General features: G+C 55.3%; 2 protein-coding genes across 2 annotated transcripts; both read right to left on the bottom strand.

Annotated features, from left to right (window-relative positions):
- Positions 1-3,137, bottom strand: NCLIV_011960 (conserved hypothetical protein; the record flags this gene model as incomplete). The annotated part of the gene is made up of 7 exons (XM_003880713.1): positions 1-183; positions 737-859; positions 1,258-1,315; positions 1,465-1,581; positions 2,103-2,179; positions 2,487-2,611; positions 3,029-3,137. 7 exons carry the CDS (start codon positions 3,135-3,137, stop codon positions 1-3), a joined length of 792 nt encoding a protein of 263 aa, XP_003880762.1.
- Positions 3,138-6,432: 3,295 nt separating this feature from the next.
- Positions 6,433-11,748, bottom strand: NCLIV_011950 (conserved hypothetical protein; the record flags this gene model as incomplete). The annotated part of the gene is made up of 5 exons (XM_003880712.1): positions 6,433-7,665; positions 7,977-9,080; positions 9,595-10,054; positions 10,574-10,789; positions 11,603-11,748. The coding sequence occupies 5 exons, from the start codon at positions 11,746-11,748 to the stop codon at positions 6,433-6,435; spliced, it is 3,159 nt and encodes a 1,052-aa protein (XP_003880761.1).
- Between the last annotated feature and the right edge of the window lie 6,527 nt (positions 11,749-18,275).

Genomic DNA, 18,275 nt, shown 5'->3' with positions numbered 1-18,275 from the left:
TCAGAGGAAGCGAGCGGAGGCGCCGTCCGCGGCTCCGGGAACGCGCGCCTTTCCGGGGACGGAGGCTGCCGCTGTGACTTCATGTTGGCGTCTGTTGGCCTGCTGATGCGCCGCTTTTTGAAGATGGAGAAGGAGGGAAGGGCTCTTCAGTTTGAGCAAGCACCCAATGTCGTGGAGCCGCGCCTGGAGCACAATTTTCACAAAGACAAACGAAAAAACGAAACGGACAGGCAGAGATGAGAAGGGGGATCAGACGGAAGACAGTACACGTGAACTGCCCCATTTCTGCCATCGACGAGGTACCGTGAGAGGGATAGGTGAGGCCATGTGAATACACAGTGGCAGCTGCGTTGCAGTCCCGCGAAAAAGTGAACGCAGGCGCCCTTGCGTCCACACTTAAAGCGATAGGAGACAGAGATAAAGAGAGAGACAAAGAGAGAGAGAGGAGGAAGAGCAGAGGGGACCAGCGGGTTGGGCGCTCGTGTTGGCGGTGCCCCATGATGCAATGACGTGGCTGTACGGTTAGACTTCAGTCTCGCCGCATTGGTCCCTCGCGCGCAAGGATAATTCGTTTCTCTTTTTTGGAGCCAGGCAGTGTAAAGGCGCAAGAGGTAAGGCCCCGAATAGGGCACGGAAGACAGCGCATGTGCACCATCTGCGCCGGATGTCCACTTCGATGCAGGGAACAGGAAGAACAAGAGTGAACGGGAACCCGGAAACAGAAAATGCAATTCACCTGCAGCAGCGCGAGCTTGCTCTTGAGCGCATTGTATCGGAAGGTCATGTCTCGGCGAGTAAATTCTTCAGTCGACTGGACGCAGTCCAGGCACAACAACTCGATGAACTTGTACTCCATGCTCTACGTGGCCACAAAACACACAGTCAGACCCAAGAATACGAACAGAAAGCCGAACGCTCGCACCGAGCCGTGAACGAAACAAAGATATAGAGGAATGATCATGTATCGGTAGAGGTACACATTTACGCCTGTGCATCGGAGAGAACAGGGGAAGTGTTCATCTCTGTTCTTTCATCTTTTTTTCTCTCTCTCCTTTCCACCAAACCACACCACCACTCTGTATTTCTGAGCCGCTGTCCTCCGTCCCCACTCTCGCTCTTTTTCTCCCAGCGCTGAGCCTGTCCCCACAGCGGGACGGGCGCGTTCGCAGGTTGCTCAGATTGTGTTCGTCGGAGGTTGCTCTGTTGGTCTCTCTGCGCTCGCGCGCCCCGTTTTCCTTTCTTCCCGTCTGTGCGCACCTGGATGAAATCCACCCGTGCCTTGCCAGTCGTCTGCATGACGAGAACCGCGAGGAAGCTGCGCAAAGAGAGAGGCCGCCCAGGCGAAACACTCGTTTCAAATCGGAGAAGCGGAGCGCCGAACAGACAGAGAAACCGCGCAAGAAGCAGAGACAACACAGAAACCGATGCAAAATACGCCCTCTCTCCAGTTCCCTAGCCAGTTACCAGTGGGGCTCTTTGATGCAAGAGTTCAACATTTTGATGAGAACACTTGGGTAGTCCGCAAACTCAATCATCAGCTTCTGGCGTTCTTGCATTTGCCGAAAGAGATCCTCATTGAGTCTGGAGGAAACAAACCGAAAAAGGACACCACACTGACGAAACAGCTCACAGCCAATGTTTCTGTCGAGTCAGCAACCTAGAGACAAACGGGGCCGCCTCTCTTTATTGAGGCAAATCCACTTATCTAGGTGTGCAGCTGTCTTTCTGTAACTATATATATGCATATATATGCATATATGCATGTGCTGATCGGCGCCAAAACGAGCTTCGTTTTGAAGCGTCGACGACGGCTGGAACTGCCGTTTCCTTTCTTAGCCCCCGATGCAGGGGTGTGCACGGTTCGTTCCCGTTTCGTCTTTGCCAGTTCCCGCATGCAACGACACGCACGCGATGCGAAACACCGCTCGAGAGTCGTTGAGTTGCCCACTTCCTGCTGGAACAAGACAGGCGCAGACCCAGGAGATCTGGGCCACACACGTGCTGTAGAGGAAAAGCGGAAGCAACGGGGTGACACGCATTTTTGGCCAGGAGCGACCAGTCGATCTACACTGCGCCCTTGTGGCAGCGGGCCGACAACTCACGCGTGGGTGTAGTTGAGGAACAAGTCGTTTTCGCTCGTCAGCTCCACGCGAACGTGCTGAGGATTGGTCTCCTCTCCCTGAAGACAAAATGCAGCGGGTCGCGGTTAAGCAAAAGCCGCGGACGTTTTCACGGGAAGGGTACGAGAGCAGTGAAGATGGTGGAGAAAATGTGTAAGACGTCGAAACGAAGGTGCGGCATATGCCCGAAATCAAGGCATTTCGAACGAAAAAAAGGCACGTGGCGTTGCATTTTCCCTAGGCAGACTCTCGGCCCGCGAGGGACGCGTCGCCTGTTTCTTGGGGAGTAGCCCCAAAGCGTCGCATCTGCCGAGTTCCTTCTCAGCGAGTGGAGGCAGAGTGCCGGAAAACCCGCGTTTCCCTTACGAGAATGAGGATTTTCACGCGAATGGGCTCCAGACGGCCCACGTCTCCAGGCAGACCAGCGGCGGTTTCTTGCAATCGAATTTCGAAGGGCACTTCCCTCGAGTACACCAAAACGTGGCCATCAGCTGGAGGAGCAACCGCAGAAGAACCGGGAAAAGACGGAGAGAAGTGGAGAAACGAGCAAGAACGGCGGGGCGGCAAATGGAAGGCGCGAAGGAAGAGAAAAAACGCGAGGGGACAACACGCGCAGCGGGGAAGGAGTCATCACGGGAGGGGCGGACAGGCATCATGAGGAAGAGGCAAAAAGCGCCAAAGAGAGAAGCAGCGAGAAAGGGAAACGTCCAGATTCGTCTCCGGTCGTCCTTCCATTGGGGAGACGGGTGCATGCTCTCTGCTGAGGGACGCACCAGCCACAGACCCGGGAAGGAACGAGACAGAAGCACGGAAGAAGTGGAAGTGCGCGAAGAGGCCTCGCAGCGCAGTCGACAGGCAGTGACGTAGATGCGAAAGTGAGAGACAGTTGCGAGAACATTTTCGCTTACCCAGAGACGGATCCATTTCGTCGATAGCGCTCGTGTCGACTTGCGCCAGAAAATTCACGCTGCCTGTGCAGCCGGACACGGGTCCGCCAAAGTCGAAATGGTTCGCCATGTTTTCGCTCTTTAAAAAGACGTTTTTAAAGAGGCGGTCTAAAAAGTCCCGTTTTTTTCCCACCCCAGCGCGACGAACGTTCCGTGGGAGGCAGAGAAATAGTGGATTTTGGTGACACGACAGGAGCTGTTTCTCTAAACGGCGGTGTGGAGATCTGCTGTAAGCTTTTCGCGGCACACGGAGGATCACGTCCCCAAATGCGGAAGCAAGAACGGAGTCCGGAATACACACGTCGGGAGAGACAGCTGAGGATGCAACTGGAGCGCGAGTGGCGCCGCTGGGGGAAACGCGAAACACTCGAGCTCTGTTTCGGTCTCTCTGTGTGCCCCAACGGCTGGCCGTAGAAGAGGGTCGCTTGGCGGCCCACTGCTGTGCTCTCTGTGGTGGAAATCCCTCTTCCTCTGGAGAGAATGGAAAGAAAGCCAAGAGGCGCTTGGCGTCGCAGTGCGAAGCCGTGTGTCCCTTCGTCCTCACAAAAAGACAGAAGGCGTCGAGTCCCCCGCCGAGCCTTTGTAGCGCCGCAACTGAAGAACGCGAAAGAAAGACGGAACCTGCAACCTGCCTACGCGAGAAAAACGCGGGGGGAAGGGCCAGCTCACGAGAAACTGAGAGACGCACGAGAAACTCTGCGTCGAGACTCAGCGGAGAGAAAGCTGGTGTGAGAACTCGTACGAGAACCAGAGGCGTTGCCACACTGGATAGGGCGTTGGCGAGAAAGCCAAGAGAAGTGACGAGAAAAAACCTTTTCCCGAAGACGTGATCGAGGAAAACTGGACAAAAGAGTTTGCTGCTATGCAGTTTGAGCTGAAGAGAAACCGGAGCTCGCAAGACACGAGAGACAGTCCACTTTGAGGCTGCACGTCCAGCGACGAATCAGACTGAGAGGTATGCAGGGAGAGGAAGAATTCCAAGTTTCTCGAAAAAAAAGATGTGGCTGCCGAAGAGCAACATCGAGAGAAAAAATTCGAGTTTCCGCCTTCTTCTCGCTGACAGACCGCCGCCGGACTGTGCCCCGCGACCACCGCGTGGCGAGGGAGCGCGGAGAGGTAAGCTGTGTGTCTTGCGTCGTCTTTCTTCTTGCTTGTCAAACTGGCATCTTCGAGAGTGCGTCCGGTACTTTAGACGACTGACGAGGGAATTTTCCGCACAAAACACATACATTCTGCAGGGAATAAAAACGACTTTCCGGGAAGCTTTCTCGGTTGCGAGCAAACGTACCCCCTGGCTGCAATTCGGGCGACGCGCCGGCCAACGCGAATTTCCGCAGACGCTCTTTGAGGAGCGTACACATTGCCTTTGCTTTTTTTTGGAAACGGCGCACGCGCGTGCGATTCTCTGGACCGGATTCAGTTTTCAGGCCTGCGTGGCGTTCAGTGCCCAAAGCGAGCCGGTGACAGGTCCAGCTACGATATTTACCTGCCTACTGGGCCAGTCCTTCGCGTTTCGACAGATCCTACGAACGCAGTTCCACGCGTTGCCTTCCACAGTAGCCCGAGGGGAGAGAGCCGCTGAGAGCTCGCACCGCAGACTCTTCCTCTGTGGGCGTTCCTTCGGTGGAAAGCTGGACGCCTCAGCAATCGTTAGCTGTAGAAACCAGTAGCAGTTGTGTACAAGCTCAGGCGGTGACGGAAGGCCGAAACAGAACCTCCGTCGGATCCTTCTTGGTGAGATCAGAAGCAAAGGCGACGCAAAAGAGAAGCAGAAGGCACCAACAAACACCGAGAAGTCGAGGGTTTGAGAGCTAGCTGAAAAAAGGAAAGGAACAATGCGTTTCGTAAACGGGACAAACGACCCGTCTTGGATCTCAGAGCACAACAGACACATCCTTACAAAAATGACACCAGTTCCGAGCTCCAGCTCCCCTGTACTGCTGGGACGCATGCAGCAGGAAACGGAGAAAACGGAGCCAGGAAATGTGTCGGCAGACAGGAGGAAGGCAAACAAACCACCTCTCTCCAGATCTTGCTTCCACACGAAACCCCGCGTTTCTTGACACATACAGACACGATACGTAACGCATACCCCCGTAAACTTCAACCGTTTCCGTTAGGCGGGACGGGGGGGGGGGGGGCGCGGAGGCGCAGGGACCACGTTTTAGAGGGAAGCAGATATACTGGAAAATCAACAGGCCTTTCCGTGAGGATCTGCCAGGACCACATTCTTATATCTTACCAACCGGGATTCAGGGAGGACGCTTATCAACAGGCAATGCTCCTAATGCACCGAAAATCTAGCTTCAAGAACCCCAAATATATATGTATATATATACGTGCACAGATAATCCAGGGGACAAAACTACTTGCGTTCGCGAGTTTGCTTAGTTCTCCGACATCGCCTGTGTAGGACAGCCTCAAGAGGATGAAGAGAGGAGACCTAGAAGACAGGGCTTTCCTAGGGCGTTTGCACCCTTTTCAAAGTCACCAGAATGATGTGCTTCTCATTCAGCCCGGCCGTTGCAGCCCCCATACTTCAACGCTTCCAATTGAAGGCATTCAGTCCACAGCATGTAGGTACGTTTACCTATATCTCTCTGTGTAAATACAGATTATAAATTTACATGCACGCGGATGTGCAAGTGCGTGAACATGAGGTCTCCGTCTAAATATTTGCCTCACGTGGTTCTCTAGCTGGATGTGAGCAGAGCGTTCAACGGCTGTGTGCTGGCTGTTTCTCGCGAAAGGAACGAATTTTGCATCAATTGCTTAGGTGCGTTTATTGTTTCACGAAAAAAAGAACAGGATGACGGACACAGAAAAGTGGCATCAGGCTCCCTTTTGGAGCGTTCCGCTTCTGTTTGCGGCCACGACTCGAGACAGCGTCTTCCAGTGCATTGCGCGCATGCAGACTGACCGGAGCTGCGGAAAGCAGCCGGTCTCCCGACCCGCTGACGTCACCGTGCGAAGTCAGACAGACACGACCTTTTTGGCGAGAGGCTAGACGCAAGTGTGCGCCGGCGCGTCATCTGCCAGCAAACGACTTTTCGTCCGGCGTTCGTCTCAGAACCAGGAGAAGCCCACGTGAGAACGCGCTTCCGCTCTCGCTCAGCATCCCCAACGCTCTCCGCTCCAGTTGTATCTCGGCCTTCCCTTTGTGGTTTTTCCCGCCTTTTCTCCCCTTTTCTCTTTTCGCCCCCTCTTTCCTGACGTCCTTTCGTGTCTCCAGCGATCCCTGTTGCGTCTTGGGAAATTGGGGAATCCGCTTGAGTCCGTGGAGACGCAACAGCTTCAAAACACCTTCTCGCTTCCCTCGCGTCCAGGTCTACACGGAAGCGACCTATTCCGCGCATGCAATGCATCTAGCTCGTGACGAAAGCAAACTTTGTTCTCGCCTCTGGATTCCGGCTCTCGCCCGCGCCTCCGTTCCCGGGACCTGCCGGCTGAGCTCCTGCGTCAGGCGTCCCCTTGCTTGCTCCGAGAGGCGAGGAATGCGAAGACAACGCTTGCACAGTGCTTGCGCCTGTCAGTGACACCATCCGAGAGAAAGGCGCGCCTCTTTCTGCCCCGCCCTCTCGCGTCCCAGAACTCGATTCCTCTCTTCCTGGAGGAGCGGCAGACGGCGCGTGGGGCTGGGCCGAGGCTGCCGGCGTCAGCCCCGCACAGTTTGCAGCAGATCGGCCCTGAGGAAACAGCGCTGCGTACCCCGTTGCGCCGCAGACAGCCTGCCTCGTCTGTCCACTGGCGCCGCACGCGTTGAAGACGCGATCAAGGTGTGCTGTTCGCGTCTGCGGAGTGAGGCCAGAGCTGGGAGGCGGGAAGGCGGGTCCGGCGGCTGCTCCGAGGAGCGTCGAGGGCGAGCAGGAACCGGGAGAAAAGGACGGCGTCGGAGCCGCGAGCGCGGCCGAGAGAGGCGACAACGAAGCCGGAAAAAGCCCATTGGCTGCAACCTGTCCTGTGCCGCCGCATGCACCCGCGAAACCTGTCCCAGTCGAGCTCGCTGCGACTCCGGCGATGCTCTCGGACGCGACGGGGCTCAGAAGAAGGGGAGAAAACCCGAGGCGACTCGCTGCGTTTCCACACGCCGGAGACGACTCGCTCGTGTGGGAGAGAGGGAAGGGGACAGGAACCCTCCTGGGCTGTTCACCTGGCTTTGCAGATACTGACGCGAGAGTGGCAGGCGATCCCCGACTTCCGCCGCCGGGAACAGAAGACGCGAGAGGAGCGAGAACCGTGTCGAGCGCCAGCATCTCTTGAGGACAGATCGCAGGCGCTTTGCTCGCCACAGGCCAAGAGGCTCGGTCACCCCGACCCGCGTCAGTCTCTGGAAGCAAAGACGCAGACGAAGAGCGACCGGCCTGGCATGTCGGCGACAGGAGCGAACTGCCTCCTCGCCCACTCGAAGCGCCTTCGCGTCTCTTTTGCTTGTCGTCCTTCACCACGAGGCCGGAGAAAAAAGAGGAAGCAGACGCCGGCGAGGCGGAAGAAGGCGCGCCCTGGCACCGGGCTGCCGAAAGGGTCTTGGGCGGATCAGACGAAGCAGAGGCGAGAGACAGAGAAGTCAAGTCAACGGACAGGACGTCCAGCAGATCGCCCTGAGTCGCCAGAGAAAAAACACACGGCAGTTTTAAACCTCACACACGGCCGCCGCTCCGTGGAGATATATGCCTTATACATGCATATAAATATCGGTGTGTAGCTCTCTGTGTTCCCCTTTCGACATCCACGAGACGGAAGGTCCACAAGCAGAAAACCCAGGACGGACGCGCTGCCCAGCCCTTGTCGCTCTCTTTTATGTCTCTCGAGTGAACCGGCTTGAAGGACATTTCCAGAGCAGTTTGCGGCGGAGCAGGCGCCGAAAACAGCCTCTCCCCGAAAACGCTCGTTTGTCGACTCTGTTGCCTACCTGCTGTGCGGCCTGCGAGGTCGACGGGGTTCTGTGGAGAGTACCGTTGAGACTGTGGGCGTTGCCTGCATGCGCGTGGGTCGCCTCTTCGCCACAAAGATCGAGGAGATCTCGGGCTTCGCCTCCACGTCCTCCCAGTTCCTCAGCTCCTCGACCTCCCGGCCCTTGAATCTCCTCCGGTCCTTCGTCACCCAAATCGAGCAAGTCGACGGCAGACGCGGTTTCCCTGTCGTCATTGCTCTCCGCAGTCGACGTTGCGGTCGCTACGCGGTTCCCTGTTCGCACTTCTGCGTCCGTGTCTTCGTGTTCCCCGAGAAGGCGCAGAACTTCCGTGGCTTGGCGTTTCAGCTGAGGAGAGTCGACGCACCTCTTCAAGGTGTCTACGCAGTTCGCCGCGAGCACCTCGGCCAGCGTCAGCGCCTCCGCGTCTGCTGACTCTGCTGCGTTCCTTGCAACGTCGCGCGCCAAGCCGCCGAGAGTTCGACCGCCTCTCTGCCGCTCGCGCCGGAGCAGTGCTGCGCAGCCGCAGAGGAGCCGGAGCCGCGAGATCCACGGAATGGCCTCGTCTTCCAGCTTCTGTTGAATGATGCATCCTAAAACGCGCGAATCGAGCGCTTGGCACTTGCTGGCAAAGTCCTCGAGAGTCGCCGGCGACGGAGTCAGCTTGGCTCCACAGGGGACGAGCAACTCCTCCACGACGCGGTTCTCGTACGCGCCGGACTCGACGAGTGTAGATACAGCAGGTCTGTTCCTCACGCCTTCCTTGCTCGCGGAAGAAAAAGCGGACGTCTGGCCGTCGGGAGGAGAGACGCGCCCTGAATCTAGCGTCGCCCCGGCAAAACCCGAGCCTCCACGTGGACCCCACACTGGGCCGTGGGCCGACGAGAGAGCGGGCGACGCAGTGGTTCCCAAGTTCGGCCGACAGTACCCGCCCGCGCTGTCTCCGTATCGCCCTGCAGAAGAGCCGTAGCGGATCCGCGCTTGTTCTTCCGGCGCGGCGGCGTAGGGAGAAGAAAACGAAGTGGAGGCAGTCCAGATGCCGTCCTTGCTGTCGCCGGACTGCGGAGCCGTGGGGGGTCGGAAGCTTCCAGACGAGCTGTAGCCCTGCGCGCGGTGAGACGAGAGGAAAGCAGGAAGGCCATGCAGAGAGGAAGGACGCGACAACGCGAAAGTGACGCGCACACGCTCCGGATAAAGACTCCGGGAAAGTGGAAATCACTCAGAGAAGGCGAACAGGGGCGGAAAGAGAAACCGACCACGAGTCTTCTTTCTGGGAAACCCGACTGCCCAGCGGGCGGACCGGGTCCCCTCTGCCTTCATGAGGAAGAGATCTCGAAACCAGGAACGTGCCTGGGACTTCTCTCACAAGACTGAAATCGACCGGACTCCTCCTAAATATGGCCGCCTCAACCACACGGTTTCCTCACCGAAGTTTGCATACGTATTCGTGCGTTCCAAGCCCCATTCGAGTGTATTTACGGTGTCCGTGTACGGCTGTGCTTGGAAAGACATTCCTCTCCACAGGGTGTCCTCTTGAGCTCCTTTTTTCTCTGCTGCATTTCTTAGTCTTTCCCACTCGCTTTCTTCCGGACTCTGCGCGTCGCCGCGTGACGCTTACCAATCTTGACACCGGCGGGCCGCCTCCTCCAGGCAGAGCGGTAGTGACGACTTTTTGCAGCTGCTCCTGAACCGAGGTCGGAAGGATCTTGCTGGCGGTTGCAGAGATCAGCTGCAGAGCTTGTTCTCGCCTCGAAGGCTGTTTCTCGTGGCTGAAGTGTGGATTTCCAAAGCCCACCATGGACGATCCGGACGCCGACCAGGAAGTGCCGCCATACGCTCCTCCGAATCCCGTCCCGCAGCTGGTCTTCACTCCCTCCATTCCGTAGCCGCCGTCCGCCCCCGGAGTCGCGCGTGACCCCGGACCGAAACCTTCAATTCGCCCCGTCGCCTCGATCGACGTAGGCACCGCCGAGCCGGCCGCACCGTTTTCGTGCGCGTACAGACACCGCAGGCACGCATCTGCTTCCGCGCGGACTGCGGCACTCGGCGCGTCGCCCTGGAGGGGATGCGGCGGGCCTCTGTGAGTCAGGAAAGACACAACAGATGCGCATTCAACAAAGTTTCCCCAGAAACTCACGCTGGCCACGCAACGCGTCTCCTCTCCACTCAACATGAGAAACACAAGACTCCATGCAGCGTCCATACGCAAACGGCGAACAGCGACTGGCGGAGAGTCCGCCGTCGGTCGCGGCCTGCGAACTGCGACGCAGTCCTGCGTTTTCAGCGGGCGCAGCCTTGGGTAAAACAGCCACGACGCCGTGACTGCCTTTGCGAAAATTGAACTCTGCCGCTCTAGAACGCCCCGAAACGCCCTCTTTTCGCTGGCCGGAACCACGCACCATTCCAGGGGAGGACTGGACACAGGGAAGCGCGGGCGGGGCGCGGAGTGAGTAGTGTGTCCTGCCACTGGAGGAAGAAAAACGCGGGAGACTCTGGCGTCTATCCGCCGAAAAGGAACGTTGCCAGAGATCTATCAAAGCCTGTGACGGGATGGCGCAAAGGACTACGGAGACACTCGTTTTCTTCTCTGGACTCACCTGTAGGTCTGACAAGCCTTGATGCGGTGAAGGTACCTGCGTTGGATGATGCCGCGAACTCGCTCGTGGCCGCGCTCACAGAGATGTTTCAACAGCCTCAAGCATTTCATCTTCACGAAAGGATCGCTGTCTGACCTTTCGAGTTTGCGAGACACAAACTCCAGGATCTCCACGACTGTATCCTGTGGCGCAACTCCTGCCGATGCCGTATTCCCTCTGAGAAGATTCGAAACAACACAGTGGCTTTATTACTGTGGAGAAAACAACGCAAAGGGAAAGCTAACAAAACCATATACTCCGCACACAAACATGACCATCCCTGTACGTAGGATAATGCACATAAACAGTGAGGTATGCCATTAAGGAGACGCGTAGACAGCGATATGGAATATATATATATATATATATATATTTCCTTTGGAGATCTCGTATTCGAGCATGCATACGCGCCCAGTTCCTTGGCTGTCTCTCCACAAAAGACACCGTTTAAAAGTTGCGAACTGTTCAGAGGCCACGATGTGCACGGGGAGCGAAGTCAGCTAATGGCTGTGTTCAAAGCCACGTGCCGCCGTGGCGACGTCAGCTTGCAGGCCTCCCAGGCCACACGGCTCTCTTGGTCTCGGTCGGTGACAAACAGAGAAGATAGGGAAGCACTGGGGAGCGAGAAAGAGTGTATATCAAAACCAGAAACTGCGCTACGCAACAGAAACCGCGTATACTGCGAGAACAAGGCCAGGAAAAACAAGAGAGACGCTCGAACTGTGCGGCACAAAACACGAATACGACACTGCCGAAGTGACAGGGTGTTGGGTAAGACGCGTTCGGATCCAACTGGAAAGGCGCGTCAGCAGTCATCAGGCTCCTCGAACGCCTTTTTACTGTTTGTTCGCAAGGGTTTCCTCCCGGAGGAGTTCGTCCCCGTCGGTCGATCCGCCTCTCGTGGAAAAAAAGACAAGCTGTACAGGCACCGTCAGAACATTTCGTTTTGCCCATTAGGCCTTCCTTGGTCAACAGCAGTGCATGACTCACAGTCGAAACTGAGGGTTCGCCCCGAACGCAGATTGCCCGACGGGCGCAAAGAGATTGTTTGTGCTAGTGACGAGTTCCGTGTAGAGGTAGCCTGCTGGCATCTCCTCTCCTGAACAAGTCAGTTTATTTAGCAGACTTCTATCCATTTTGTTGGGGGAAGTTCACTTGGCGACGGGAGTAGGCAGCAGATGACAAGGTCCGCTCAGACCAGACAGTCGCACACGGGTGGTACTTTCAGGCAGATACGGAGTTCTTGGTGAGAGGACGATGCAAAGAGACACGGAACACACAAGACTGCAATCAGTGACCTCGTGTGGACGCAGCTCGCTGCTCTTCACATTTCCTGAGGGGCGAGTTCGTGCCTGGGCACTGCGTTCGCCAGCCGACGAGGGCAGCCCCCAAAACCATATCAACGAACTTTTTGAAGAGCCACTGGTTGGAAGAATAAAAAACCTGAAGAAAAAACAACGGACACGAAGAAGTCTAAGCAGTCCTCGCGCAGTATGTGTACGTGGACTGACGGGATTGTACTCGGTGGCTCTCAAAAACCGTGTGCCTCTCTCTCCTGAGGGAAATTCCGAGTCGCGGTGAGAAAACGCTGCTCTGGAGGAATTCCAATAAAGCCTTCAGACGGAGGGGAGGATCTGGGGAGCAACGACCAAGCGGCCAATGAAGCGCTCGTGTATGGTCTGAAAAAAACCCGCTCGGCACGCCAGCCCCTTTCCCCTGACTTTTTCAGCACGCGTTGACGGAATTCCTGCCCGTCGGGCGAAGACGCCGGTACTCTTCCCACAAATCAACAAGTCGCTAGGTGAATCACAACGCCGGAAAGCACTAAGAAAACCCCCAGACCAGAAAACGTGTTCACAAACGTTTTTGTTTGTGCCAGGCATTTGAGGAAGAGGGTTTAGACTTCTGGAGAGAAAAGCAGACAGACAGCCGCTCCTGGCGCCACAACACGTCTACGCAGGAGACGGACGACTCCCAGATGGAGAAACTCAAACTACAGGCAAAGACAAAAAGTAAAGAAGCGCTGGAAGACTGGCAAATGTGGAAATCTTCCTTCATTCGCTTGAAGAGCCAGCGCGCCACAGGACACCCGACAACACAACGGGAAAAAGCGAGAGAAGTCGCGTGACCCATGTGCGACTGTTCTTAAATCGCTACACTGTGTTTTGACGCCCGCCAGCAGTATCGGCGAAGAAAGAACAGCGGATTCTGAACTGGACCTGTACATATAAATAACGCATGCATTTATTTTCTTTATCTCCCTTCACATATTTATTTTCGGCCACAGAACGGGCACTACCATGACAAGCGTGTGTGTGTGGCTGTGTTAGAACGGAGATGCCGCACAAAAACTGAATTTAGGTTCCTTGCCTTACTAAGGTTTTCTGTGCGCTGTTGAAGAAATCAGCAGGTCAGAGGTAGTTGAAAGCGTGTGTGCCTCTGTTTGTGGCAGACAACAGTAAAAACCGTCCCGGCCCATACCTCCAAGAGAATGTTTTTTTTGCCGGCATCGTACAACCGCCTTCCCCCGTTCCCCGCGGATGTGTACTGGGATTCTAAGTGAGGAAGGAACTAACAAAAAAAGGGCTCCACATTGCGTCTGCCCGCCGAACTGAGCATCCTTTGAATGTCTTCGAATACCTCCGCTCTAACGCACTCGATGACGGGGGAGAAACGAGAGTCGCCGCCCCCCTCAAGGGGCCAAACGGGGTGGACTGGCGTTTTGTCTCTACAAGGCACTTACCCTTTTCAGCCTAGCGCTGAATTTGGATAGAAAATGTAAACAGTCGTGCCAGAAATTCTGGATAACTGCTACACCAGCAATTCACCAACCCGTCAAAGTGGTTTCACAAGTGCGGAGCCTTATTCCAGAAGATGGGAAGCACGCGATTAAGAGAGGCACAGGTGGTTGTTTGGCAGGAAGTCTCTTGTCACCAGGCGCAATACCTCCAGAAGGACTGAAGGTGATGCTGATGCCGTCAACTTCCCATGGATGCTTGGAGGAGGTAGGCAGTGAACGGCATCACCTGATGTCGGTGCTCAGACGAACTCGACCCAGCAAGTGATGCTGAGTGAAGCCCCTGAGAAGGACGGACACGTTTTCCGTGAGATGAGAGGCTCCCACACTGTTGATAGCGGCAAAGCAAAACTTTTCAATTTTGATGCCACGGAAAGACGATAGGGGCCAGAGTTGAAATGACCCAAACAGACCGAAAAACAGGAAAAGAGGCATCGACAGAGTACGTAGCCACTGTAATTGATAGTGAATCCGCACATGCAGCATAGCCAAAGGAGGCCGAAAGAGGCAAATCTCTCCTTTCGACACTTTCCCAGAAGACGGGATTCCGTCTGATGACGGTGCTTGCTGCTGTTGACGCGTCAACCATCCGTCCGCGAACACACCGCCGCGGACTCAGAGCTGGCGCGAGAGGACGTCAATCCGGGGCAGAAAGCTGGACCGAATGGCGTCTAGATGCGTGCTGGCAGTAGAAAGGAGCATGATCGAAGGGGAAACTTATGGCTTGGCAGACTAGAAGCTCAAATGAATGAGGCTGTCGTCTGCGTGAAAAAGGCGTGGTAACGCGTTCCTTCTCATCCCCTTCCGCAGCCCAGCACTGTGAACTACACGGACTTCGTGACCTTTCGACGAGTGGTGCCTCTCTCAAGCTGCCTTTTAGTGGTCGTTCTTCAGATTACCGTTGCATCACGTATTATTAGAGGCTGAACTGGAGTGTGTATCAGGCAGCCCCCTCGCTGGAGGTCGCTGCCTTGCGCCATCAGATAAGCTATGTGTCTTCCAGGAGCCCGTCGAAAAGAAATTACACAAACGCTATATATATGTATGGATAAATGTGGCCACATCTTGCGTCTCTGTACTCACGTTGCTGCTGCGCCGCACACTTCATGAGTTCTCTGCCGGGCAGCACTGCAGTGTGAGATGCTCCAGTAAATGCAGCTGTGTATGACGGCGACGGGCACGCACTCTCTCACTCGTGGAACACGACTGAATCTCTAACCTACACTGGAATCTTCGCTGCATCCAATTAACACGGATATTCTTTTAACCAGGTTTCAAGCAGCTGTTTTCGAGTCTGAACGTGCGACCCTTTTGCATTTCTCTCGAAAAAAAGGGAAATCTGTTGAGTCATTGGCCTTCACTCGTCAGAATCCGTTTATCTACTCGGCCCTCTTCGGCGTCTCTCCTCTCTAACCAGGTTCCTCAACGTGGTGTTCATGACGAGTAGATGCTGATGCCGGTGTCGCGACCCTCGTGGAGGAGAAGAGACTGCTCAAATATGATTTGACAGCTTGCCTGTCAAATGCCGTCAGCAGGCACACTGAGCAGAGACAAGTTGTCGCCCGAATGTGGCAGAAAAACGTACCGTTCCCTGCTATCTTTCACACCTGAATCTTTTCCCGAGAATACAGAAGTTAGGATCCGCTGAGGGTTCACGTAGGTTCAAATCACTTGTATGAAAATATCATGGATGCACGTGTTCGACACCGTATCCTTCCCTTTGGCGTACGGAAACTAAAAACAACTCTGGTCGCCGAGTGTCCTCGCGTGATCGAATTCCTCAGGAAACTTTCGGCTCCTCCCAGGTATTCCCCGCGATGGCAGTGAGAATTGAGGTCGTTCGTTTGCAACTTCCGCTGGCTGTCATCCAGAAAGGAGGTATTTACTTTTGACAGGCCAGAGCTAGCGAGTCGTCCCCATGGTGTGGCAGACACTGAACCGACGAAACCACAAGTTCTGTTGCGTGCGGATCGCAACCGGTTATCGCTCAGTGACAGTTCCTCACATTTTGCGACAAGCGTCCGTGACAACTCGTTTGCCTGCTAGCCGTGCCTCCCCTGCGGGCACCGCACTGAACGGATGGGGTTGCAGTTTGTTTTTAGTCCATGCCGCCTCCCTGAATAGTACCACCGTAGCACAGTGGCTCCAGATACGTGGTTGGAGTTCACTGTCTATTTGTCGCCGCCAAGCGATCGGTGGTTAGTTAGGGAACCGCCTATTGCGACAGCTGGTAGTGACCGGCACAGGTGACAGTTGTTGCGTTGGTACATTGGCCTATTGGTAGCAGACTCCGATCGCCCAATATAAACCTTACAATTCTTGGCACAGACTGCGAGGGGTCTCCGGCACTGGTGGGCTTGAAGAGCCCCGGGATGGCTAAACACCTGAAGCTGCCACAGAATCCTCCTCCACTACTCGCCTCAAAGCGCTGTCACTGTATCACCTAGAAAATATGTAACGAAGCGACTCTTGTTCGTACGTTCCAAGGGACGACAACGAAAATCTCCCCATGGCACACCCTTAAAATACACCATAAAGAAGAAACTTCTCCGAAGGGGACCCAAACAGACGACACTGCCGCTGGCCGGAAACTTGTATCGGCACTACCACCGATGCGCTCGCATAACCCGTACACGAGACAGCACCCCTACAATTGTCCTCATGCGAAACTGCTGAATCGTACGCCCTCGAGGTCGTAAGAGCTCCTGGGAGGGGCTGAGAACGTCATCAAACATTTCCGTTATGCACATCGGTCCCGGCGGCGTCCGGACGACCATGCATATCCAAAAGGTGGTCCAAAACGCGGGAAAAAAGTGGTGAATAGTAATCTTCCGCCCACAGGTATCCGAACTTTCTGTTGTTGAATATTAGCCCCATGATGAAACATTTTCAGCGACTTGACGAACCAAGGTGGTAGACAACCCCGCTACAAAACCATTGGTCTGCACCACCGGGTACGCGAAGTTCACTCGTCTTGTTGCCCGGTGCATTCGAGCGAACCACTTAGAGCAGGACATTTTCCCCGAGGCTTCTCGGTCCATTAGACGCGAGCGAGCATTTCTTAGCAGCGGCGGGTACGGCGAGCCGGACCGCCAGTGGAGCTGGTTCCGCAGCGGGGGGCCGGATCGATTAGAACACCCGGGGATGCCAATGACAGTTCGCGGAGCAGAGCTGTAGCTTCGGAGCTTGAGACCGGATGCGGCCGCCAGCCAGCGATGCCACGCCTCGTCTCTATATCAAAGGGGTGGTCTCGACAGTTAACCGAGAGCCGTCTCTGATCCAGCGCGTGTACACGATTGCGCTGATGTGCGCAATGAAGAAAATACGGGATATCGTTTCACTTTTGAGTGCTGTGGTGTGTTCTGAGCACCTAGCGTGTGAAAATGCAGTGCAGTATACTGAATGCCCTGGTTACATGCCTCATTTGTGACATCGTTGCGACTAAGAAACTCTCCCAAACTCAGAGTCAGACCGCCAGTAAAGTGTGAGCCGGGGCAGTATTTCCGAAACGCTGTGACGGTACCTTTTTTCCCGAAGGAGGCGGGACACACGTGCCACTTTGGCTCGTGGAACGCGTTTTGACACCTTTCGGGAAAGATGACTTTTGCCGCTTGTAATCGGTTGTATGGGTGGATGTAACACATGCCAGAAGCTGTCAAAGGCAATTTTGGACCACTGAACACGTTGTCGCTTTCTGTACTACGACGAGTTGCTACTGTGTCATCTCCGCGGTGTTCTTGTTGCCCATGTAGGATAGAAAAGGTGGGGCTTTGGGTAACAAATGGAAGACGACGCTCGGGTGCTAATTCCACCCAGCTGTTCGGAGCAACGCATCGCCCTGATCTGTTTTTTCTGTTCCCTCCCGTTTCCGGGAGTTTGCTTGTTGAGCGCTCAACGTGTGTCTATAAACAGTTATCTGCTTTTGTAGCTGTGAAAATGAATCAACCACAGGATGAAGTCGCCAGTTGTGCAGGCGTCCGGAACCAGTGAGTCTTTATGGCCTCTCCCCCGTTTCCCGTCGATTCGGAGAGGTGAGTACACACGTGCGACGGGTTGTGGTGATAACTAAAGTGTGTGCACGGAACTGAAAGTTCTATTTTCGGAAACTTCGGCCGTCTTCTTGCCGATGCTTCCGTTTGTTGCAGATCTTGTGGCTCATCGCAGTTCGCTGGGGGTCCTTCGCCTCCTGTGCCTATGCGGATTCTCTGCCGCCACCTAGTTTCGTTATGGACCAATATGTTGACTTCACCATGTCTCTTTTTCAGTTTGCCTAGCGGAAGTCGTCGATCCCTTTGTCGTTGGCAATTTGTTCTGTATCTCCTCGCTGCTGTTTGGTCTCCACTGTGCAACCTCTATCCCGGTATGCGAACTTGGTTATGACTGTTTTTGCTGGAACAGGGAACGTTCAGCTGTGTCATCGCCGAGAGCAGCGGTGTGTCTCTACTAGCTGCCCACGTGTCGTCGAACACCAAAGTACCGCGCCACTTCCCCCAGCGTTGACAACCGCTGAAGGGGAGTATCATTCGGAGGTGCCGCGTGATTGGTTGATGAAAAGTTGTGGAAGACGGCAGTTTGCCACCGACATTCTGGTACCACGTTTGTGGCACCTCGGGACAAGTTGTTTAGCTCAACGCGACGAGCGGTGAAATGACTTCTTTCCTCCGTATGTCTGTTTTCTCTACTCCGTCGCTTGCTTCTTCAAACGTGCCGATGCCTCCTCGTTCCCCCTTCACTCAGACAACCGCATCGCGGGGGGCTTTCGCGTGCCCTCCTTCGGAAGGTCAGCAGTACTTCGCCGCAGCAGCATTCCCGGCACTGTCGTCGCTGGCTCCGTCATGCGGATCTCCAGCTTGTGGTAGCCCTCCG

Source organism: Neospora caninum, chromosome IV, assembly GCF_000208865.1.
Source record: "Neospora caninum Liverpool complete genome, chromosome IV".
Classification (NCBI taxonomy): Eukaryota; Apicomplexa; class Conoidasida; order Eucoccidiorida; family Sarcocystidae; genus Neospora; species Neospora caninum.
This window is presented reverse-complemented; position numbering and strand designations above follow the sequence as displayed.